The 24154-nt window shown below is 43.0% G+C and overlaps 1 protein-coding gene across 6 annotated transcripts in view; it reads right to left on the bottom strand.

The window, feature by feature from the left end:
* Positions 1-483: 483 nt before the first annotated feature.
* MTRR (5-methyltetrahydrofolate-homocysteine methyltransferase reductase) overlaps positions 484-24154 on the bottom strand; it is a 31511-nt gene continuing 7840 nt past the window's right edge. For 4 of the 6 annotated variants that reach the window (XM_037062994.1, XM_037062991.1, XM_037062992.1 and 1 more), the window contains exons 5-15: positions 21174-21552; positions 18025-18147; positions 14104-14257; positions 12960-13048; positions 9958-10138; positions 7426-7468; positions 6551-6737; positions 3544-3662; positions 2422-2514; positions 2124-2306; positions 484-1183 (exon numbers count right to left, since the gene is read on the bottom strand). In XM_037062994.1, coding sequence (XP_036918889.1) covers positions 1039-1183; positions 2124-2306; positions 2422-2514; positions 3544-3662; positions 6551-6737; positions 7426-7468; positions 9958-10138; positions 12960-13048; positions 14104-14257; positions 18025-18147; positions 21174-21552 — 1696 coding nt within the window. In that variant the 3' untranslated portion in view covers positions 484-1038. The remainder of the gene's footprint in view (positions 1184-2123; positions 2307-2421; positions 2515-3543; positions 3663-6550; positions 6738-7425; positions 7469-9957; positions 10139-12959; positions 13049-14103; positions 14258-18024; positions 18148-21173; positions 21553-24154) is intronic. The other 2 variants (XM_037062989.1, XM_037062990.1) reach the window with 1 other exon arrangement.

The raw sequence follows: 24154 nt of genomic DNA, 5'->3' as shown, positions 1-24154 counted from the left end.
GCAGGAGGAGCTGGGAGCAGTGTGGGGCCTCTTTCACAAGGACACCAGCCCCATTCAGGGGGGCTCCACACTCAGACCCAAACAACTCCCAAAACCATTACACAAGATGTACACACTTTGGGGAACATAAATATTCAAATGATAGTAGGAATTTAAAAATACAAAGATATTAATTTAAGTAGACATTTTAAGCCTTAGATACTTTGAGTGATACTATGAAGGTAAGTAAGTTATGTGGGAAAAATTAAAAATTACGCCAAAAGGAGCAGAAATGAAAAGATCTGGGGGCAGGGAGAGGCAGGAGAATAAGGCAGATTTCCTAAAATACGTCCTTCTTCACTTCTGTAAATTGAATGCAAATGTCCCTCATTTCTGAAACTGATATAAAATAGTAATTATGATAAAAAAACCATATGCCAGAGGAGAATTTCAAAATATATTTCACATTTCTGGGATCATAAAAAAAATTCTCTGTAAGCAAAGCATCACCTTAAAATATATTTTATCGGAAACAGTTTTGGTATGAAAATAAACATTTGATAAATATCAGCACGTAGTCAGATATCCTGTTATACAGTGTAATTTCAACATGCATTTGCATAGTGTATTTCATAATGATAAGTCATCTCTACATTATTAAAGAAGCTGGCAACGGAAGCTCACAGACTTAACCATCTGCCTGGTGGACTCCGGCGCCCACACTGCGCACTGGGAAGCCTCCACGTGCACAGACACGGACCCCACAACGTGGCCACGCTCCCCCGGACGCAGAAGCGGCCCCTGTGGCTGCTGGCAGAGCAGTGAGGGCTGCCACTCAGCTCAAGGGGCCTACACACCACGGACGGTCTGGGAGCTGGGGGTGTGGGAACCGAACCGGAACTCAGCTGTACTTGTAGGTGATCCACTCCCCACCCTACCTCCTCCAAGGAAAGTTCATTTTGTTTTCAATTTTAAAAATTGAAAGTCTGAAGCTTCAAAGCTGTCTTTTAGCACTTTCAGCCAAAAACGAACGAAGAAAATTCTCTTCATTTCCTGATTTTATGACCAAATATCCTGAAGATAGCGTTTTTCTTCTTTTAAAGTAGCCAAAGTTTTCATTGCTTCCAGTTTATCAACTCCAACCTCTTTGCTTATTATTTCCACAAGGGTATCATTTACATCCTTGGCCATATTCTTAGCATCTCTAGAAAAAAACAAATAGCAGCAATATTAGAAAAAGAGAAGTTTTTACCAAATCCTCCTTAATTCATGACCCTAACTCCCACTGATGCCCGATCACTATACTTGAGCCCGGCTCCCATCTCTCGGGAAAGGTCTCCCAGCCCCCGTCACCCATACCTCCCCCGACACTCAGGCCTTCACACAGCGACCATTCTAATATGTCCTGCCCACCACCCTGGTCACAGCTTAAAACCCTTCAGTGTCCATGTTCCGGGAGCAGTCCAAATCCTAAGCATCTCAACGCCTTCCCATCTGGCCCCTGCTCACCTCTCATTCCCTCTCTACTCTCAAGGCCCACAGTGGGACTTGCATGCCAAGGGCAACAAGTTCTCTTACAGGTGCATCTAAGGCTTCATAAATGCATGCACACACACATATGCACATGTGCACACACAGTAACAATGTCCTTACTGAGAACTTACCTGTCCCTGGCCCTTCTCTAAGGGCTCTGATGCGGCTCAGCTCTGCTCACTTACAGGAAGGGTGAGGAGCCCTCCCAGGCGTCCCACAGTCCCCTGAATAGCACTTGCTGGATTGCAGGCGCCTGGTCCTGTGCTCCCTGCCCCCAGGGAGCACCCTCCCTGGGAGCAGGGAGCGTATCTCATTTATCTCCACACCGCTCAGCACCCGCACAGGGCCAGGGCAATCACTAGGCACCTGAATGTTTGTTAAATGAAAGAAGTGCTGAACAGGCCCCTAGCCTGTCAGGAACTGAGCCTGACCTGCCCCTTCCAGTAAAACGTACGTTAGTCATTTTAGAACTGGCCTTTCTCTCCCTGTCCTGACGAATGGAATCGCTCATCCCTCCGTGTCTGGATTATTACCTGACCGGTCCCCTGACCCTTTACCAAGCATCACTGCAGCCGCCGCCCACCTGGCACCCGAGCATCATGGTCACTTACCCACACACATAAATACAGCCGTTTTCCTGAAGAAGGAGCCTCGCCACCTGCTTGCTGTGAAGCTGAATGTTGTCTTGCACATACTTCACTGGGGCCCCCTCCTCACCCACAGGGGCATCTCTGGAGAAGGACACCTTCAGGTGAGTCAGGATTCCGCGCTTCTGGAAACGTCTGAGTTCTTCTCTGAAACACGGTATAGAATGGGTCACTGGAAGGTTTGTAAGTCAAAGTTTAAAAAGTCTGCAATGAGAACTGTCACCTGGGACTGAGTCTGACAATACTAGAACCGTAGAGGCACCTGAATAAATAATCCCTATCCTGATGTCGGCAGCCAAAAAACAACCACGTCGCCCCGAAGTGATCATCCGGGTGTTGCTCCTGGAGTTTCTCTCTAAGGAAAAAAGAAAGCTGAGATGTTTAACATATATGTACGGCCCATCTCTCTCTTCTATTGGGAATACTGCACCACCAAGCAACCCAGTTATGTCTGCCAAATCCATCGCTGAGCCCCCGAAGGTCCACCCACCGAGTTAACAGTGTGCTCTCCACGGGGTGTCTCGGCCCCTCCCACAGACGCTGCGGTAAGTGAGCGTCCCCGAGAGCTGCAGACGCCGCTGAGCTCTACGTGGCATCCTTACAGCAAGAAGAAGTCAAAATGCCACACTGCCACACCTGGACTAATTTCTATATTCAATATTAATAACAATCATTTGAGTAAAATGAACTCTCAAGGAATACAGCGGGACAATGGCACGGGGTTCTGAAAGGCAGAATGATCTGCTGTGACTGCACGGACGAGACCCGCTGAGGGTGCCTACCACTACCCTTCTGCTTTCCTAGGGGAAAAAAGAAACAAAAGAAAACAACAAAAAGACTGTTCAGAGGATGTTACCCCACTGTCTGAGGAATGAATGGTACATAAAAACTCCATTATTTCACAAATGGGGAGAGAAGCACAATTTTATTTATTCTGTATCAAATAGTCCTGTCCTGATAAAAAGCTGCATGTATTAATACCATCCTATTGAAAATTACTGGTATTTGGGGCTTCACTTTGAAACTTACGGTGTAACTGGATCTGTCACCACCGCTTCGATCTACTTAAGGAACAGACGCAACAGCCAGCAGTGAAAGCTCCGCGGAGACTCCGCCCCCAGCTCCGCGCTGCGGGCGGCAGGGAGGAAGTGCTCCAGCAAAACGGGCAGTTCCAGCCCAAAGCAAAACCTCTAGAGAGGGCATGTTTACTTTTCCCATGGTGGCAAATTATGTTACACTATCGTGCATTTAATAGTAATGTTTTAAAATAAATATTTTATAACTACAGTCCAGTATCCTAAAAACCACTGCAGAAACAAAAAAGCTCTGTTCCATCCCCACCCAGGACCACCAGGGATCGCGTGCCCGCCGGCCGGCAACGTACCTGTGCTGCAGGAAACCCACGAAGGGCGCTATGCCAGTTCCCGGGCCCACCATGACGATGGGGACCGCGGGGTCACTCGGTAAGTGAAAAGAGTTTGTGGTCCGAGGAGAGATGAGTATCTGGAATATTAAAACAAGTTATAACATGAAAGAAAATCTAAAAAGCACATAACCAAGGTGATCTTTGCTAAGAAACCAGAAAGTGCAAATTCCCTCAAAGAAACATCATAAATAGCATGACATCTTGTTGAAACTGTGAACATGCTCATCACTACAGAGAAACAAACAAGTGTATTTTACACATTCTTATTTTCTATTTAAATCAGTGGTACTTTATAAAGGACAGGCTTGATATTTCTGAGGTAGAACAGTGAGTGGATATAACCACCCTTTTTCTAGTTCCATGAATAAGATGTATTCCCCAGCGTGCAACGCACGACATGCACTTTGGAGGAATGAAGAAGGAAATGAAGACAGGACTCTATGTCTGTGCATACAGGAGCAATAAGACTAACATCAAGATGGTGTGAAAGTTTTCAGTGAAAATTAGGCAGCTGACTGGGGAATTGAGGGCTTGCTCCAAAGATGCTGGAGAACTGCGCAACGGTGTTCTGGGTTCAAGTTATTTCTGTCTGTGCTAAACTCCAAGTAAGTGATTAAGACAGACAAAACCTTTCACCAAAATTTCAGAAGACTTTTCTCCTAAATCATACGGCAGCGTTACTTACAAGGAATCAATCTCTAAGTATACAGAGATTTCTTTCCCTTTCCCTTTGCCACATGCACACGTTATGCTGGGTGGTACTGAGTTAGGAGTGACAGGAATCACTCTGGAGTCCAGGCTGGTAACTGTGTATGTTTCAGCCTTTAATTCAAGGAAAAAATCACATGAAATTCATCAACAGAACTTACTTAAGTGAAGAATTGGCAGAGTTGTATCAAATCACTGTCCTCGTTATGGAATGACACCAATTAATATCACATTAGCCTCTTCACTTGATTCATTGACTTGATTTTATTCAAAGTACTCAGTATGACAAGCACTAGAAACAGAGAATGGAGCAAAACCAAATCCATCTTCATGGGGCTTATATTCTAGTGGGCGAACGAACAGACACACGTCCCTAGAATGACTAGTGACTACCGCTCACTAGGCAAAGACAGGACACGATGGACGTGGCCATGAACTGCTAACGAAGCCTGATCTGTGTTCCGGGACTGCGAGGAGCCCCTGAACAGCAGTCAGTCGGTCCTGCGGCAGCACATCTCATGGGGGTCACAGCGCCACACACTGACTCCTGCTCTCCTTAACGGCTGCAGCTAGGCTCTGCTCCCTGAGTCGCCTTCGCCTGGGACCTAAGCCCAAGGAGCAGGCCTGGCCTGGATGGTCCTGTCCTCAGGTCAGAGGGAGCGAATGAGGGAGGTGAGCCCCATGCCACACCATCAGGCCCGGGGCTCCTACTCAGATGTGGCTGGCATACGCCCGGGCTGCTCAGGTTTCACGGTGGAGGCTAAATGCCAATGGGAGGTGAAGTCTATTCCACGGCGGGTTGGGAGATGGGGGTGGGGTGGCACGTGAACAACTGTACTACCTACCAGTTTGCGGGAGGGCCTGTGGTGGATCATGCCCTAATTATTCTCTCCACTTCCTAATAAAATATGGTACCACTAAGCACCATGAAACTTAAGACAGTTGTAAATTGTATCATTTCTATCTGCACCTCTGACGTCTGAATATTGGGTAGTCAATTAAAATCTGTTAAAGTGGGGAAGGAAAGAGGGAGGAAAAGGCAGGAGGAAAGCAGGAATATGAGAAAGACACCACTCCTTAGTGTTTGGGATACATTACGAATATACTGTTACTTTTTTAACTTTGTAGAGCTCATCCGGTATTATACGATCACGAAGTAACAATACTTTTATGCCAATACTACAATATTTCCTTTTAAAAAAAAGAATCTTCTCAGGTCATCAACGTTTTGTAGTGATATAAATCTAGGAGCATTGAGGAGGGAGGAGAGAGTAGGATGGGGACACACACACACACAGAGTAAACCACCTCTGTTGCAGGCAGCAGCCTGAGAAAATACCAAGTTAAAGGGCAATGTCAAGCAGCAATCTTCCTATAAGCCCTCTTGCGTATGTACCAGAGGTCTTAATTCCCTCTAAGAGCCGTGACCTTTTCAATTCCAATAACTTATAGCAACCGAACCAGTCATAAGATAATGCTACAAATGACACATTCATTTCTTCAATACTGTGGAGAAGGAAGACTTCACAATAAAGCCTGCAGTTTTTGTTTTTTTTTTAAATTCCAGTCATTCTTATGAGTGGGGAGGGACAACTTTATACTGCTGGCTACGCATGTGGCCTCGAATGAGATTTTGCTGAGTGCTGTATCAAAATATATAATGTGTCTAGATATAATGTGTCCACAGTTTGTTTTAAAATAACCAAATAACATTTTTCTTCTGTGTGTTTCAAAAGCGACCCCCCCACGTCTTCTCACTAAGAGTGCCACTTCAGAATCGAGACACCACGGCTCTGAAAAACGGGAAGAAACAGGGGCAAGTGCAAATGCTGCTGCCCAGACAGAAGGACCTCAGGTCAGTCGTCGGTTGTCACCTGACTGCCACTCCAGAAGGACTTCTTCGGGACACAGCCTGTGGCTTAGACACACAATGAGGCAGTTTTCGACATTCACTTGGCTCTTTTGTGCCAATCTACCAAAAATGTTAACAAAAAAGGTCTTCTAAGAATATGACAGGCAAAAGAGAAAGGACTGTATTATATAAAAACCATGCTTCACCTATGTACAAAATGCTCGGACCACTTAATAGAGAGTGAAAGTCATGTTTCCCTGACTTTCCAACGGGACTTAAAAATGACCACAGCACATACACTCCTCTGAATAACCCGACGGTGCCGGACAGTGCACGAGACTACACGTTTTCTCTAATCCGGCAGAGAACATAATTTCAGTGGTGCCGACGGCACACTGCTAGTACCTCTGGAGCCAGGGCTTTCACACCGTCTGCACAGGATGCATGGGTGTTTGGCAGAAGAAACGACTCAACCAACGTGGCCAGCCAGCCTGTGCACACGCCTCTCCGCAGAGCCGGCCATGTGGTGCTGGACGAGAACTCCACGATGTTAAAAGCAAAGCGAAGCTTCCCCGGGTGAGCTAGACTGGAGCTGTAAAGACACACACGCATCTTTAAACTCTGTTAGGACCAATACATTTAGGCCAAACTAGCCCATTTTTACTGCAGGGAAAATCCAGAGTGGAGCAAGGCAGGTTTACAGTTACGAGTAATGAAACACTAAGTTTATTCTTGTGTTTTTACTTATCATTATTGTATTATTTTCCATAGGAAAGACTGTAAACCTACTTTCGCTCCACCCTGTTTTTCCTTATGGGCTCGAATGTATCTTCTAACTCCGAACTCCTCTCTGTTGCCACTTAGAAGCTCCTGCCCCTGCCCTCATTTCATGGTATCACTCAGGGAAGCTTCTAATGACCGGTTTGCCTTCAAGACCAGGAGCAGTAAGATGCGTGCACTTTCCCCTCCCTCCCCCGTCCTCCTCCATGGTCTACTGAAGGCTACCAGGCACACCACTGACGGCAGCAGCAGTAGAGTTGCTGCCCAAAGTGGGAACCCGGTTTGGAGCAAGGGAGCCACTGAAGGTTCCCTACTCAATGAACTCCTGGAGGACAGGACGCCTCACACTGGCCTGCTTCACTCCTTACTACGCCTCAGACTTCTCCACCGATCGCGTAAGTTTTCACTGAATGCGTGTGTGGCTACTACAGATCTGGAAGGTGGACTTCATAACGTCTCGGGAGGAAGATGTTACATATCATGTTAGTAAACAGCAGTACCTTGCACAGGAATAAGGTCTGGGCTGAAGCTTAGGAAGATGTTCTATAAGAAAATAAAAATAAGCAATTATTAACTAATGGTTACTGAAAATACATGATATATAAGGGATAAAGAAAATCAAGGTGTCATTTGATTCTTATTTTATGTAATTATTCAAAATACTTTTTTAGTTTCAAACCGTATTTTGAAGCACATGTAAATCCACCATATTTGAGTGAACTACTACTGAATAGTTTTGCCGAATTCCTAAAGTAAACCAGACACACTGCATTTCCTTATCTGAAATCAGTGCTTCTACCTAATTGCTGGCTTCTGAAACTAAAGGATGCTACAGAATAAGGTCCATGAGTGGGCTTCAGGGTCAAGAAACCCATTAAATTTTCCTGTGTGCCCATGCAGTTTTCTGGAGTGTTCAGAGTTTTCAGATTTGAAAGAAGATCATGACCCCTGAAAGATTAAAGACCTCTATTTTAAGAATTATGGATATTGAGGCTTGAAATATTTTTCCTTCTTATACTTATATGAGTAAAAATGGGAAGTTGGTAATGGGCATTTTTAAATCAAGTTATTAAGGAACCCAGTGAGTTCAAGATACATAGGTGCGTCTAACAGACAAGAAATCAGTATCTGAATGGAATACCCTGTTGTCCATCAAAAAGCTTGAGAACTTTTCAGTGTCATGTTTGTAATAATTTTCAGTATCACATTTGTAAAAGTGAAGAGTTTCAATGCGGTATTTGTACCAGTTACTGTATTTTGCTATGTATAATGCACACTTTTTTGCCCAAATTTTTGAGGGAAAAATAAGCACCCATATTACATGTGGGTAGTACCTAAAGTACTTTGTAACTGTTCTTGAGTTTTGTAACTTGTTATGTTAAATTGCTTGTACCATAATACATAAAAAATAAATGCTAAAATTCCTTTCTAATGATAATTCTTTTATTATTCCTTTATAAAACAAAATACAAAACCCAAATACCTATGTATAAATGAATAAAAATTGAATTAAAAATTAAAACAAAAGATCTTTTTCCTGAAAGTTTGGGGCAAAAATGTAGATAAGCATTTTATATAAGAGGGCATGATACACGGCAAAATACAGTACTTAGCAAAAATTTGAAATGAAAAGATCTTTCTAAAATGGGCTGGTTTTAATCAATATAAAAAAAGTTCCATACATGACTCAAGCTTTAGACACACTATGTTTTCTTAAAGAAATTGAAAAATAAGTCAAATCTTAGTGTCTCAGTATCTTCGTTTTTCACATAACTAGGTAGTAAATGATAGCAAAAGCTTTCAAAGGTAACGGGAGATCCATGAGTGGAACCGTACTCCTCTGCGATCCTGAGCTTCACAGGACTTCGTGGAGCTTCCCTGCACGTGTTCTGAGTGTTACCCCAAGCCCTCTATTCACCTAAGAGACTCAAATAAAAATGCAGAGTGTTTGTGTGAATACAGGCAAGCAGGGAGGAGCAGTCTTACCTGGTGACACTTTTTACCCTTTTGAGGATAAGGAAAGAGGAAAGAGAACAAAATACTAAGAAGTTAAAGGAACAACAGAGCAGGACCTGACTTGGACAGGAGAGCAACTTCACTGTGTCCTGTGGGCATCAAAAAAGACTCTGCTGGCTCAATGGTGAAAAGCACAATACACGCTCTCCTGTCACCAAAGGCAGATGCAAATTTCAGGAATTTTACTACTTGTCATTACACCATGGAGATGACAAAATCACAAGCACAGGAAAGTAGTACAAATGTAATTTGAATCATTACAATTCTCACGGCCACCAAGACTCCACTGAAAGCCCTCCCCCACTGAAGCAGTTCCTCCAGGAGGATCTGAAGCTGTCTGCTGCTGGAGTTGGAGACCCAGGACACAGTATGAATGAAAACAGGATGAGTATTTGGTAACGGTCTCTCCCAGCTTAATGCCCATCTGAGTATTTGGTGACGGTCTCTCCCAGCTTAATGCCCAGGCTGGCTCTAAGCAAGGCCCCGTGCGCTGGCGCAGCAGGACAGCCCCTTGTGCTGTGCGGGAGGACCCTAGATCTGGACCTGCGCAAAGTCTGTTTCCTGCACACAACGCGCACACCTCCATCAACTAAAGGGGATGTTCATTACCTGCGGAAAAAATCATTTCCTTAGAAAGCTCATTGTTAGGTAAAATTTGGCAAAAATGCTTTCTGAAAAATACTAAAATTAATAGAATAGATGCTGAATGCTGAGCAGAAAGTGAGAACTAAGACTGGCCATAGGAAGAGAGAAAATGATAGTGACAATGGTAGAAGAAAGGAGGAGACAAAAAGCTTGGAAGAGGGATTCTTGCGGCCTTCCTGAGGGCAGTTCAGATGTCGAGGGGCCCAGAAGACGAACTGTGAGATGCCGGCTCACTGTTCACAGCTTGTTTCGATGTGCTCCCGAGTGCCTGCACGGAATTCACAGGCCAGGCGACATGACAGCAGCCACTGTCCATAACCACACAGAGCAAGCAGCCCTGGAGCTCAGGGACCATGACCGTGACCACTTACCAAACAGGAGGCTGAGCGGAGGCTGGCAGGATGGGAAAGCAAGCAGAAGGTCTAACACGCCGGCGCAGGCATCTCTTATAAAACGGTTGTAATCCGGAGCCCCCTGTCTGCTGCACAGCTCCTGCAGCCTTCGCTTTTCGGCACCATCACTGGTACAGTCCACAAGGGCTCGCAAAAGTGCCTGTAGCCAAAGGAAAGGAAGCAGACCTAAGTCGTCATGTGCTCTGTGGTTACAGTGGTCAGAACTATTTGGTAGTGTCTACCTGGGCATGTGCCTGACTGTCCTAGAAAAAGTGAGAGAGCCACTAAAAGTGTGGTCAGGAAAAGAGAATTTACTCTGCTGTCTGCTTTAATGTCAGCCTGTTAGGGAAACCTACTTTTATGTTGAATTTCTGCTCACCTTTCCTATATTCTGAACTAACCTCTTTAGTCACAAGTGTGATCACAAATTACATGCCAAGTGTATCTGAGAAAAAGTCGTCAAAAAGTCTAACTCAACATTCTGTGTCAGTATATCATACTGTTCTGGCCTTAGTTGACAGTTACAACCTAGCAGACCTCCACACTTAACTGGTACTGCGCAACTGTAAAGTGCTTTTCAGGTGGTAAGCACTGGATGGGTGAGACACTGGGAACAAAGTGACATCTACCTTGCCTGTAGGGTTCAGGGGCTCGTGAGAGCAACAGAAGTCAAGGAGTAGTTTGTGTGCAAGAAGCTAGCTCCCCCAACAGAGGCACGTGCGGGGTGCTGGGGGCTTCCCAGAATGCAAGACTGAGCGGAGGGCTGGCCACATGAAACGAAGGGAAGGAAGAAGGGCTACACGGATGGCACAGCTGCATGAAGACACGGGGATGACATGCAGTTCAGTATATGAGCAGGAAAATATGGACATGGGACGGGAGGCAGAAGAGACAGGACAAGCCAGAATGTCAAACACCCTGCAGTACACGGACACTTAGTCACTCAGATTCATTGCAGAAAAAGGAGAATATGAACAAAAAATGACAAAGTCCTGAATCTGAAATCTCAAACACTGACTCGAGTCCCAACTCTTGAACAAAGGACCAAACATGCTAATGACTTGGGGTTCCAATGCAATTCCAAGCTTATCTATTCTCTGACAAACACAGCTCTTATCGCTCAAGGTTATTTAGGATGAAAGCACTTCAGCAAGTTATTTGCATCAAATGCTTCCCGAATGCTAATGGATGCTGCTGCTTTTATTCCATGGCTCAGACTTGGTGTGCTCTGGATTCCCTCAACAGGGCTGACCAGACCGCTGCTCCTGTGGAGGTCACGGGCTTCCAGTGGCTTAGCTGTGAACCCTGCCTACACGATCCAGAGACCCACACATTCACACAGCTTTCTCAAGGTCCCAGACACAGCGTCAAACATACCACAGGCACCTGGGAAAGGCTGTAGAATGAAAAAGCACCCAAGTCTCTGCAGGGGTCTATGGTAGGGTAAAAGAGTTTACCAGTAACACTTTGTGCCAATTTCTCAAGTCAACAGAACTTCCTGAATTGCAGTAAAATAGCAGCAATTGTAAGAATTGAAGTTATTTGTTGCTTTAGAATTATAGCAACTTTATGGCACACAGGATACACAGCACTGCTTGCAGAGAACAAGTGGATGGAAATGACTAAAATTTAAAGTGCAAATATTTTTAAAGTAGCAATTCGAATCCAAGGAATGTGTTTAAAAAATAGTTCAAACAGGTGTGCAAAAAACGAATACAGTGCAAGAATGTTCCTGTCAGTTTTTTTTTAATAGTGAAGACTGGAAGAACCGACTGTCCGTGATTAAATTGGCAGTTTAATTCTGGTCGCCCGTGGCTTCTGTCCTTTATCTCTGCTCTCTTTCCATGCTGGGGCACATACACTACTCATTTCTTCGTAAGTGAAAAACACGTTACAGAGGTATATGTACTAGAGGGCCTCATTTTTTAAAAAGCCAAACAATATTCAAGCATTAAGTCTGATGGCCTGATTATAAAGAACTTTTGTTTCCTGAGTTAGCTATTCTTGCGTCTGCAATTTTTACAATGAGCATATTACTTTTATGGTAAAAAATATATGAAATTCATGAAATTTTAAAAAATGGTAGAATTAAACCAACATTTTGAATTTATTTCATTTAATCAAGGAGCTTTCATCATATATATATATATATATATATATATATATATATATTAAATATATATATAATTCTAAATCTCTCATGGTCTCTAGGACTTTGCCTCTCTCGAGGTAGTTTGCTTCCCAAAGGCAACAAAGGGACATAAAAAAAAAACTGTTTCGTGAAGGGTGGCCTAATACTAACACTGTCTATGCTCCCTGCAAACACATCTGGCAAAGCACAGGATAGAAAGTTTCACTCCTTGGCATCCACTTGAGGAACATGGCTAGAGTTAAACAGTTAAACCTCTGTTTTTAAATACAGCTTCCAGGCAAATACTGACATCTAGTGGATAGTTCTATCTCCAAATGTATCTCAACATCAATACAGCCTACCAAAATCTTTCAGTATTTCCTGGTAAATTCTGCCTTAACAATACGTAATTCTGTAGTTTTACATAAAAGGGAGCTCAACAACATTAAACAGGTGACAGATGCGGGGGCGGTACACTGTCATTTCTCGTCAGCCCTTAGAGACAGGTATCAGTGTGCGGTTGGATAACAAGATCACTTAGGGCCACCTTCATCACTGAGTAACACCCTGCATTACATTAATGTCTAGTAAAAGTAAGACTAACAAAAAGCCTTATTTAAGAAATCTCCCTTCAATAGGATGCATAAAATTTCCATGTAAACACAACATAAAAATATTTTGCCTATGACAGTTATGATGAAGATGCCACACACCCTGGGGACTAATTTTGAAAACATGCTGTGAAGGTCATCTTTCCTAAGACTTCAAAGGGCAAATACCAGATCTACGTAACAAACCCAACAGAGAGCTAACCATGTTTGTAAAGAGTTTCCCAAAGAATGGAAAATACCTTTTTAGGGACAGCCCGAATTTCAAGGCACCAGGTAAGGATGTACTGGAGAGAACACCTCTCAGGTATGTGCTGGGGCAAGGCCGCTCCTTTTCAAGTAGAGAAGAAGGCATTCATGACACAGAAAATAAAGAGCGAGACGTTTCGTACTCCCAGCACTACCAGTGACACCAATACTTCACATTACAGTGTTATCAAATTGCAGTATCATTTCTGACATTGTTTATTCTGTCGAAATACATTCCTCAAAATAAACCCAGCAGAAAAGCCCTTTTTACCAAAAAAAAAAGAATTATAAATTCAACAGATATAACAACCAAATATAGGTATGCCAAATAAAAAGAAAGAATTTATTCAAAACCATGACTTTCCAAGGAATAGAAAATCAAATGTGGCAGTTGTCTGTTAACATCCCATGTAATTCTCTAAAAGAATTTTAGGCCCTGGCCAGGTAGGTACTCAGTTGGTTGGAGTGTTGTCCTGACAAGCCAAGGTTGTGAGTTAAAACCCCAGTGAGGGCACATACAAGAATCAACCAATGAATGTATTAAATAAGTGGAACAACAAACCAACATCTCTCTGTCCCTCTCCCTCTCTCTCTACCCCTCTCCCCTCTAAAATTAATACATTAAAAAATGTTTAAAATTAGTTTCAAAAAAAAGAAAAAAATTCAGCTCAAAAAATGGAGCTGAAAAAAAATCTTCCTTTAATTATAAAAAAGCAATTATTTGTATTAAATAAGCAATAACATGCTGTAATAAGCATAAAAGGAAAACAACCTTTTTAAAAGGTTGATAATGTTTTGCTTGTATGACATTTTAATATGTGAACTTAAAACGAAATAACACTAACTTCAAAAAGCAAATAAATCAGCCCAACTAACCAACCTGCTTCTCCAAAGTCAGTTACATTCCCTTTTAATGTCAGTACGTGGCCAATAAGCATAAAATCCATCACCATCTCACTCAGTGTAGCTGATGTAAAGGTCAAGAATCCAGCAACACCAGCCAGTGCCTATGTTTCTCCGCTGACAACGGCCGATCCCCTGGTGCTCAAAGAGAGCCCGGGGCGGGGGAAGGTGCACTTGCACCTGTCACCTCCGAGTTGCTGGCCCAGGGACACCAGAAAAGGGTCAGAGCCCCACCTTTCTTCTTGGTGTCTGCTCTGATTTCCAGGAGGACACGGTGCTCCCTCTGGTCTGTGAGCTGCAGTCTCTGGAGCAGGCTTTGCACCTCGGACTCGCTGTTGGGACAGATCACGTGGAAGGCGTCTCCCGGCTGATAGGAGAACTCTGTCTTCTAGAGAACCAGCACGAAAGGAAAAAATCCTGTATGAACTGAAGATCTTAGTTGTGAGCAGCAAAATCACAGTTTTTATTGTAATCACCATTTTAATATATCAGTTAGAAACTCCAAATGGTTTTAATTACAAAAAAGCTAACAAGCCAATGAACTGAATGAACATACTTATTAGGAGTTATTTTAAAAATGGAATTCTGTAGTTATCCATTGTTTTGCTTTATATCAGAGTACTTACAGAATGGAAGCTGAGACCCTCCTCATTTTTAGAGTAAGGGATCTCAGTAAGAAGTGTTTTAGCAATCCACGTAAAAGAAAACCCTCTTACGACCACACACACACACACACGGGGTGCACAGGCACGTTATGAGCAAAAAAACTCCCTGAGGCCTTCACTGGTGTTCAATTTCCTTTCCTTTGGGGAGGGGCAGGGTGGGAGAGGACACTATTTTTTCCTTCATGAGTGGAAAGTGTTACATCATCCGGCTTGGTCCCAGTGGTGAACAAACAGCATGTCTATTAACGGAGTGATGGGGAACACAAACCAGCGCCTGGAGAGGGCCTCTGACCACACGCCCTCACACCCCTGGCTTGTGGGGGATGGACTGGACTCACCAAGTGGCCCACTCTTGCCTCTGCATAAGCAAAGTGTAGAGCAGCAGAATAAAAAATAAAATGTTTTGATGTACACAGTATATTTAACAATATGGAATACTAAAATGTTCAAAAAAAAGCATGGAAAGATTCAATAGCATGTAAGCAAAACCTAGTTTTGATGCCTGTAGTTCTTTTTCTATTTCTATTAGGAAATTCACTTGTATCTACATACACAGAAATGTGCCCTCACTTTCCTGAAATTGCAACCCACTGAACTTCTCAGGGCCTTCATCAAAATAAAGGGTTGAACTGCACAACTCACAAGAAGCCCCCAAACACTGAGGTTTCGGGATCATCCACCACAGTTTCTTAACCTGGAGTCACCGGATTTGGAGAGGGTGCTAAGGATGGGCTAGTGGGTAAAGGTCAGAGATAAGTACAGTGACACCTAAATTATAGGAAATGTTTAAATATAATCATTTCTCTGGAAAGAGGGTCAGTGATTTTTTCCCAGATTCTCAAAGGAAGGAGAACCAGTGCTCTGAAAAAATGAAGTAATACTTGACTGTCTAGGCTTAGCTCCATTTCCAACCAGCCCGCTGACCTGGGTCAACAGCTTCCTCCCGGGACTCCTCCTGCATGGAAAAGCTGTTCTGATGTCATTATACTTTCATGGGCAATGTGCAAGGCAGCAACACTATTCCCTCACGTTGCTCATTTCAGGCCCTCCCTGAAGTGAGAAGAAAACAGGGGAGAAGTATGATGGGTAAGAATAAAAGGCCAACTTCCAGTCCAGATGGAGGCACAGGTAGACATACTTTGCTTCCTTGTACAACCATAAGAAGGATCAAAACCAATCTCAAAACAAAAACACACCCAGAACTGCCAGAAAATCCAACTCTATGGAAGTCCAACCACCAAGGATGTAAAAAAGCCATATTCATCCAGATGGGTAGGAGGGGCAGACACAGGGAGCACAGGGGCAGAGGCCACAGTGTGGTGGCAGTGAGGTGGTGGTGGCCGGCAAAATGGGAAGTCCCACATTCATGTAAGATGGATAAAAACCGGGAAAGACAGATACCTGGGGAGCCATTGATCCCAGCCCCGGGCCAAACCGCACAGCGCAGGGTTCCAGCACCAGGGAAATAAAACCTCATTAACTGTTGGCTGTAAAAACCAGCAGGGGTTGGGGCAGCAGAAGAAACTGCTGGTCTCTCAGGCGAGTCTGTTTTAAGGGTCTGCACAGTCCTGGAATGTACGCAAACCCACCCACTCTGGGAACCACCACTAGGCAACAGCTAGAGAGGCGCCAACTGCATATGAGAGGTAGGTGAAGTGACTGGAAACAGGGTGAGTGCTGAGCAAGCCTCCAGCAGAGCTGTCTCCTCTCTGGCTCCTCCCCCACATACAAAGTCACAAAGCAGTGAAGCGAGTTGACCTGCCCTGGTAATTACCTGAGGATCTGGCCCATTCAATGTAACAAGTGCACCAAGACAGGGAGTCAAAGTAGCTCTACATAATACACAGAAACAAACATAGGGAGGCTGCTAAATTGAAGAGACAAAGAAATATGATCCAAATAAAAGAAAAGAACAAAACCCCAGAAAAAGAACTAAATGAAACAAAGATAGCCAACCTATCAGATGCAAAGTTCAAACACTGGTGATAAGGATGCTCCGAGAGCTCATTAAGTATGACAAAAGCACAGAGAAGAAATGAAGGCTACACTAAGTGAAATAATGAAAAATTCCAGAGGGAACCAACAGTGAAGGGAAGGAAGCTGGAGTTCAGATCAATGACTTGGAACATAAGGAAGAAATAAACAGTCAACCAGAACAGAATGAAGAAACAAGAATTCAAAAAAGTGAGGAGAGAATAAGACAACTCTGGGACATCTCCAAAAGTGCCAACATCAGAATCACAGGGATGCCAGAAGAAGAGGAAAGCAAGAAACTGAAAACTAGTTTGAAAAAATAATGAAAGAAAACTTCCTTAATTTGGTGAAGGAAATGGGCACACAAGTCCAGGAAGCGCCGAGAGTCCCAAACAAGTTGGACCTAAAGAGGCCCACACCAAGACACATCATAATTCAAATGCCAAAGGTTGAAGATAAAGAATCTTATAAGCAGCAAGAGAAAGGAAGAGAGTTATCTTCAAAGGAGTTCCCATAAGACTCTCAGTAGATTTCTCAAAAGAAGCTTTGCAGGCTAGAGGGGACTGGCAAGAAGTATTCCAAGTCAGGGAATGCAAGGACCTATATCCAAGATTGCTCTATCCAGCAAAGCTATCATTTAGAATAGAAGGACAGATAAAGTGCTTCCCAGATAAGGTAGGAGTTCACTATCACCAAGCCCTTATTATATGAAATGTTAAAGGGACTCATTTAAGAAAAGGATCGCCCTGGCTGGTGTAGCTCAGTGGATTGAGCACGGGCCTATGAACCAGAGTATCACGTTCGATTCCCAGCCAGGGCACATGCCTGGGTTGCAGGCCAGTTCCCAGCAGGGAACTCACGAGAGGCAACCATACATTGATGTTTCTCTCCTTCTTTCCTTCCCTTCCCCTCTAAAGATAAATAAATAAAATCTTTTAAAAAAAAAGAAAAGGATCAAAATGATGAACATTAAAATGTCAACAAACTCACAACTATCAACAACTGAATCTAAAAAACAATAACAAAAACTAAGCAAACAACCAGAACAGGAACAGAATCATAGATATGGTGATCACTTGGAGGGCTATCAGCAGGGTGGGCAAAGGGGAAGAATGAGGTAAAAGATACAGGGATTAAGAAGCATAATTGGTAGGTACAAAATAGACAGAGGGATGTTAAGAAGAGTATAGGGAATGGTGAAGCCAAAGAACTTATACACACGACCCCTGGACATAGTCTCATGAAACTATGGGACAAGATACCATGGGACAAGGGACATGAGACTATGTTCATGGGGGCAGGGACTGCTGTTAGGAATGTGGGGTATGAGGTGGAGGGGAACAAAAGGTGAAAAACTAGGACAACTATAACAGCATAATCAATAAAATATACTTTAAAAAAAGGCCCGAGTCCTGTCAGAGACCCACTCTTCCTGAGTGTATGAACTACAACAGCACACAAGTAGGTCTGCACTCCTTGATGACATGATCGTGCTGAGAAATAAACTGTAACTTACTGAAATGTCCAATTCTACCAGAAGAGTGGTTTTTATGGCATCATTGGTAGTCAGCTGAACCGCCTTCGAAATTGGAACTTGAAAAATTGGATCTACTGAAGTCACAGATGCTTGGCTTTCCTCCTGGAGAAACAAATGTGACAAAATATTACTAAGTGCATTTTTCAATAATACTTACCATTGCTTCACTAAGTGATTACATAAGGTCTATGGGATCTTATAAAACATTCTGGCTATTTAAGTATTCCTTTCTAAGGTAAGTGACTACACACATACGCTTCTCCATCTTTCAAGAGAGAAGCTCATCATGCTTTAAACTCCCTGTTAAACATCAGAATTTCTGAGATACTGATACCAGATACGAGCATTTTCATGTAAATTTCGAACTGCTTCCCTAAGACGCTGTACAAAGTGAAACAGCAGGCACGCGCACGTTAGGAAGGCGACTCCAAAGGAAACGGCAGGTGTTTCTGACTGGAAGGTGTCCGTACAGATGGGCACAAGAACCCTCAGTCGTGGGCAGTGACAGTCAACAGGGCTTTCTCAGTAATGAGGTGCTCCGAGCCCATACTGGCCAATAGAGGAGCTGCTAGCCACATGTACCTACTGAGCACCTGAAAACTGGCTAGTGTGATTAAGGAACTAGATTCTTAAGATTTTTAATTTATTTATCTTTAGCGGGGAAGGGAAGGACAGAAGGAGAGAACCATCAACGTATGGTTGCCTCTCGTGAGTCCCCTGCTGGGAACTGGCCTGCAACCCAGGCATGTGCCCTGACTGGGAATCGAACCGCAATCCTGTGGTTTGCAGGCCCGCGCTCAATCCAGTGAGCTACACCAGCCAGGGCTAGATTCAGTCTTAATTTAAGGTAATTTAAGTAGTTACATACCCTGGTGGTGCATGTATTAGACAGCACAGGTCCTGGAAACTATAAAAAAACTGTCCCCATACCTTTTCCAACTTGATGTTCCTAAGTTCTACTAAAAGTAGAAACTTACTTTTAACAAAAAGCTAGTAAATTCATTCTGAATTTTTAAGCGGCTGCATGGGAAGCTGGAAGAGGGTGAGTGCTAAGCACCTGAATCGAATCGTAGGTAATATGTGGGGGACTGGAGCATCCTTCCCTCCCCCACACATCAGCTTCTCAAGGCGATGACCCCAAAAGGACGCCTTAGTAAGAGATACTTTTCCAATCTTTCTGTCTATGTGTGTCCTTGGAGCAGGCTTACACAAGCTTTCCTTAAATAGTTGAGATTTTTAACCACATTACTAAGGACTCAAGCCTATTTAATGGCACCTACCATAAAAGAAACTCCTAGCAGACCCTCACCCTACCGAAGCAAGCTGCCAGACTAATCCGGGCTCCCCGGGCCACTGCCCCGTGTCCCCACCCTTGCTCATGCTCTGCAGCAGGTCTGCGTGCCCTGCCCCCTCCAGTGGAGGCCGATTTCCTGGCCGCCTGTTCCTGGACATTTCTCCCAGCACTGAAGAGTAAATTCCCCGTGCAATCCACCTTTTAATGTAGAGCCATGCCCTCTTTCTTTAGTTCCCAAACCAAACATGTACTTCTTTATAATTACCACATTTAATTCGCAAACTAATGTAGTGTAAGTCCAAAACAGTAACACACACTGCTTACATGAAAGCTTTAGAAAGATAGTATAAAAAAATATGATGCTTCGCGGTTCGATTTCCAGTCAGGGCACATGCCTGGGTTGCAGGCCAGTTTCTGGCAGGGGCCAGTTCCCAGCAGGGGATGCATGAGAAAGCAACCATACATTGATGTTTCTCTTCCTCTCTCCTTCCCTTCCCCTCTAAAGATAAATAAATAAATATTTTTAAAAAATACGATGTTGCCCTGGCTGGTGTAGCTTAGTGGATTGAGCACGGGCCTGTGAAGCAAAGGGTCACTGGTTCGATTCCCAGTCAGGGCACATGCCTGGGTTGCAGGCCAGGTCCCCAGTAGGAGAGACATGAGAAGCAACCGCGCACTGATGTTTCTCTCCCACTCTATCTCCTTCCCATCTCCTCTCTCTAAAAATAAATAAATAAAATATTTTAAAAAATACGATGCTAAAAAATTACTATCACATCAGACGTCTGCAAACAGTTACTACTGTATTAGAAAGTTGTACTTAAATTGTATCTCTAATGTCAAGTCTTTCTTTATTAGAAAGAAAATTAAAAAACTGCTAATCACGATTGCTGCTCTGAGTGTGTGGTTTCTGTAAGGAAGCCGTGTGAACTCCCACTGGCCGCAGGCAGACAGGCTGCCCTCAGCACTGACCCTTCGCTGCAGGACATTTCAGGGCACCATGTACTGGCATGAGAAGGCAGCTAGCATCTCACTTGAGCTCACAATTTTAGACCATTGTAAAGCCATTCATTTGGGAGGAAAGATGTTCTATCCAGGGGTGTCCAACCTGCAGCCCATGGGCCACATGCAGCCCCGGTTGGCTGTGAATGCAGCCCAACACAAAATTATATTTACTTAAAACATTATGAGATTTTTTGTGATTATGTGTCACAATATATTTAATGTGTGGCCCAAGACAACTCTTATTCCAGTGTGGCCCAGAGACACCAGAAAGTTGGACATCCCTGCAAAGAAAAAACTTTATTATATAGAAAACAAGTCTACAAAACACTGTTGAGAAAAAAAATAACCCCCCAAATGGAGCATACACAATAGCAAAAATCTACACTGGAAGAGAGATGCTGCTCTAAATGATTCCTTTTAGTTTCGCTGCTGAGATAATATCCTGACCGCCCATGACTTGCCCTGGACTGACTCACATCTGAAATAAGAAACCGAGAATTTAATTCTCCAACATAACGGAAAAACTGAACTCTTAACCATTTACTTCCTCCAAGACAGAAGTAATATAAGAATACTGTTTCTGTAGTCCAAGGAGGGCAGGCCTCCGTTGTACCTATGCAACTCTGCCACTGCAGAAGCAGCCACAGAGGGCTTGTATATAAAAGGGCATGGCTGTGTTCCAATAAAACTTTATTTACACCAGAGCTGGCAGATCACATTTGGCCAGCAGGCCATAGATTGTTGGCCTCTGTTGTAATTTAAAAAAAACAAACACACACCCCCCCCATCCATGGTAAAATAATACATAGCATGAAGTAAGGCCACTTACCTGACCAAGAGGCTCACATAAATGCACCTGCAAATATTCGGGTGGTAAAGCAGGAATATTGAGAGAGGCCTGGGACAGTGGGGGTATCGAATGGGTAAGTGAGGACTCAAAGTCTGTAATCAAAGCTTTTGATTGACCTCCGTTCACTGCATTTTGTTTGGAAACCTCTAAATCCTTTCTTTCTGAGTCATCTAATCTGAGAAGTTCAACTTGTGATTCGATGTGTATTAATTCTGGTTTCACAGGGTCCATCCTCCGGGAGGTGGGCGACGCTGTTTTGAGAGTCCCAGTCATCTCTTCTTTTCCACTACTTGACATAAAATGCTTCTTGAGGGCAGCCCAGAGCCCGTCAACCCACGGCTCAACCACAAGTTCTAAACTGGATCATTGTTAAGAAAACGGGAAGAAGAAACAAAAGCCTGAGTTATTCATTTAAACATGTAAGAACAGGTAATGGCAGTGTCTGTCCGTTATGCAGAATGCTAGGCAACTGGCAAAAACACTAGGAAGTCTATTCAGAATACAAAAATTACTGATAAATGACTAAGTGAAAAAACAAAACGTTATGAGCTCCATAGCACTGAGCTGCAAAATATGAGCTAATATAAAAGTTAAACAACAGAAATAAAGATATCTTAAAGATTTTATTTATTTTTAGAGAAAGGGATAGGGAGGGAGAGCCAGCAAAACACTGATCAGTTGTCTCTCACACGCCAACAGGGCACTTGCTTGCAACCCAGGCTTGTACCCTGACTGGGAATCAAACTGTGACCTTTTGCTTTGAGGGACAATGCCCAACCCATTGAGCAACACCAGCCAGGGCAGAAATGAAGATATTCGGTTGGCCAAAAAGTCTGTTTTTTTCCTTCCCCATAAGATGTCTCTAGTAGCACTTAGTTGTCTATTACTTCATTCGAAACAATTTTGTTAGATTGTATTGTGACAGCTGTCATATCAGCATGCATTTAAAACAATTATCAAAATTGGTGAATATTTGTCATTTTAATATTGATGGAGGGAAATGTGCAACATTTTCAGCGTATTATGCTTTATTATTTCAAGAAAGGGAAAATGCAACTGACACACAAAAAAGATTTGTGCAGTGTATGGAGAAGGTGCTGTGATTGATCGCATGTGTTGAAAGTGGTTTGCTAAGTTTTGAGCTGGAGATTTCTTGCTGGACGATGTCCCATGGTCAGGCAGACCACTTCAAGTTGACAGTAATCAAACTGGGACATTAATTGAGAACAATCAAGGCTCCATTATGCAGAAGATAGCCAACATACTCAAAACGCCCAAATCAACAAAGTTATTGGTGAAAATGAAAAATGTGTCTTTTATTTTATGGAACAAACTAAACTGACATTTTGGCCAACCCACTATTTTAGTAGTAGGTAACAGGAATGTTATTCTTCTTCATTAACTTCCTAAAGTAGAGTTGGTAATCTTTATTTTAAAAAGTTTTAATTTTAAACAAGCATGAGAAGTTCTGATTAGGCCAACAGAACTTACCCCAAATCCAAGTCTCATCTAAGATTACAAATTAATAATCATATCAATATAATGCGGTATCTTTCTTTGCCTAGCCAACTTAATGATTATTTCCTACATATTAAAATGTCACCAAGGTATCAGTGAAAGAAATGCTAAGTCTTTTGACTAAGTAACTGTTCAAACCTTCTATCAGTTCTGAACAAGTTTTCTGGTAAAATTTCCAGGGAGGCAGAAAACAGGGGGAAAGCAATTGCCCATTAGGTAAGTGGAATTAATCATAAGTACATCTGCACTGTGTTGGTTGCCTTATTCCTGACAGAGTGCAGTTCCCCATAGTAACTTTCCCCACGTTAAGATTGTGTCATGACCTTGGAAATAATACCTCGGTCTAATTACAACTGAAAGGAGGTACCAATTAAATTCCAATTCATAAAACTACATGACTACTAACAAAAGGCTCATTTTAGATTCCGTATTATCGACCCTAATTTACTGGCTGTAATTTCACTGTATTCATTAGGTACTCAGTTTGGTATACCTGACCCTCAGGAGCCTTTGGGAAAATAAGTCTATAAAATTATGGGTTCTGAAATGACAGCTACAATGAGAAAAGCCAGTCTCACAACTCAGAAACACAGGGATAAACACCACAGAGCACTGATACTCACTGAGTGCTTACTGTACGGAAAGCGCTATTCTAAGAGGACAAGCTGTACTAATCCCCTTCCGTCCTCCCAAGAACCTAACACACTACACACTATCATCATCTATTTCATAGAGGGAGAAACGGAAGCACAAAAAGGTTGAGTAATCTGACCAAGGTTTCAGTCAGTGAGAGATCAAGGATTTAAATCTAGGTATTTGGACTCCAGTCGGCATTCTTAACACCTTCGATGTGGTGGTATATTAAACTAAGATGTCTTTTTGAAAATATTTTACTTTTAGAAAAGGGAAAATTCAAGTAAGGTAGTTAGGTTGAAAAGTCAAGACATGCAGCTGAAACATACATTGAAAAATGTTAACACCTGATCCAGTAAATAAACAGGGAAACCGAAAGTCTTCAGAGAAGTAAAATATGGGCACAGTGACAGGCTGATGGGCTACGTGAGGAGCTAGCAATTAAACAGCTCACACAAGACCATAAACACTTATTGTCATGAAGTTCTGGAAGAAAATTAAAAAGTCCAATGTAAAGGGACAAAACTAAAAGGTAACATGCATGAAATGTGGTCGAGCTTTGTCACCACCATCAGGAAGAGCCTGTGCACTGGGGACATGAAGAGCCACAGCATCACAGCCACTGGCGATGGTGGGCAGGAGGCGGAGCCTAGTGGGATTAAAGTAGTGAGTTGGCCAAAAAGTCTGTTGCGTTTTTTTCTGTAGTTGCTTTAGTAGTGCTTAGTCATCTCGCACTTCTTTCGAAGTTAGACTATCATATAAGCATGAATTTAAAAAAAATCAAAATCGGTAAATTTTTGTGCAGCCAT

Source organism: Sturnira hondurensis, unplaced genomic scaffold, assembly GCF_014824575.4.
Source record: "Sturnira hondurensis isolate 20B ecotype Veracruz unplaced genomic scaffold, ASM1482457v3 Scaffold0014384, whole genome shotgun sequence".
NCBI classification, from domain to species: domain Eukaryota; kingdom Metazoa; phylum Chordata; class Mammalia; order Chiroptera; family Phyllostomidae; genus Sturnira; species Sturnira hondurensis.
This window is presented reverse-complemented; position numbering and strand designations above follow the sequence as displayed.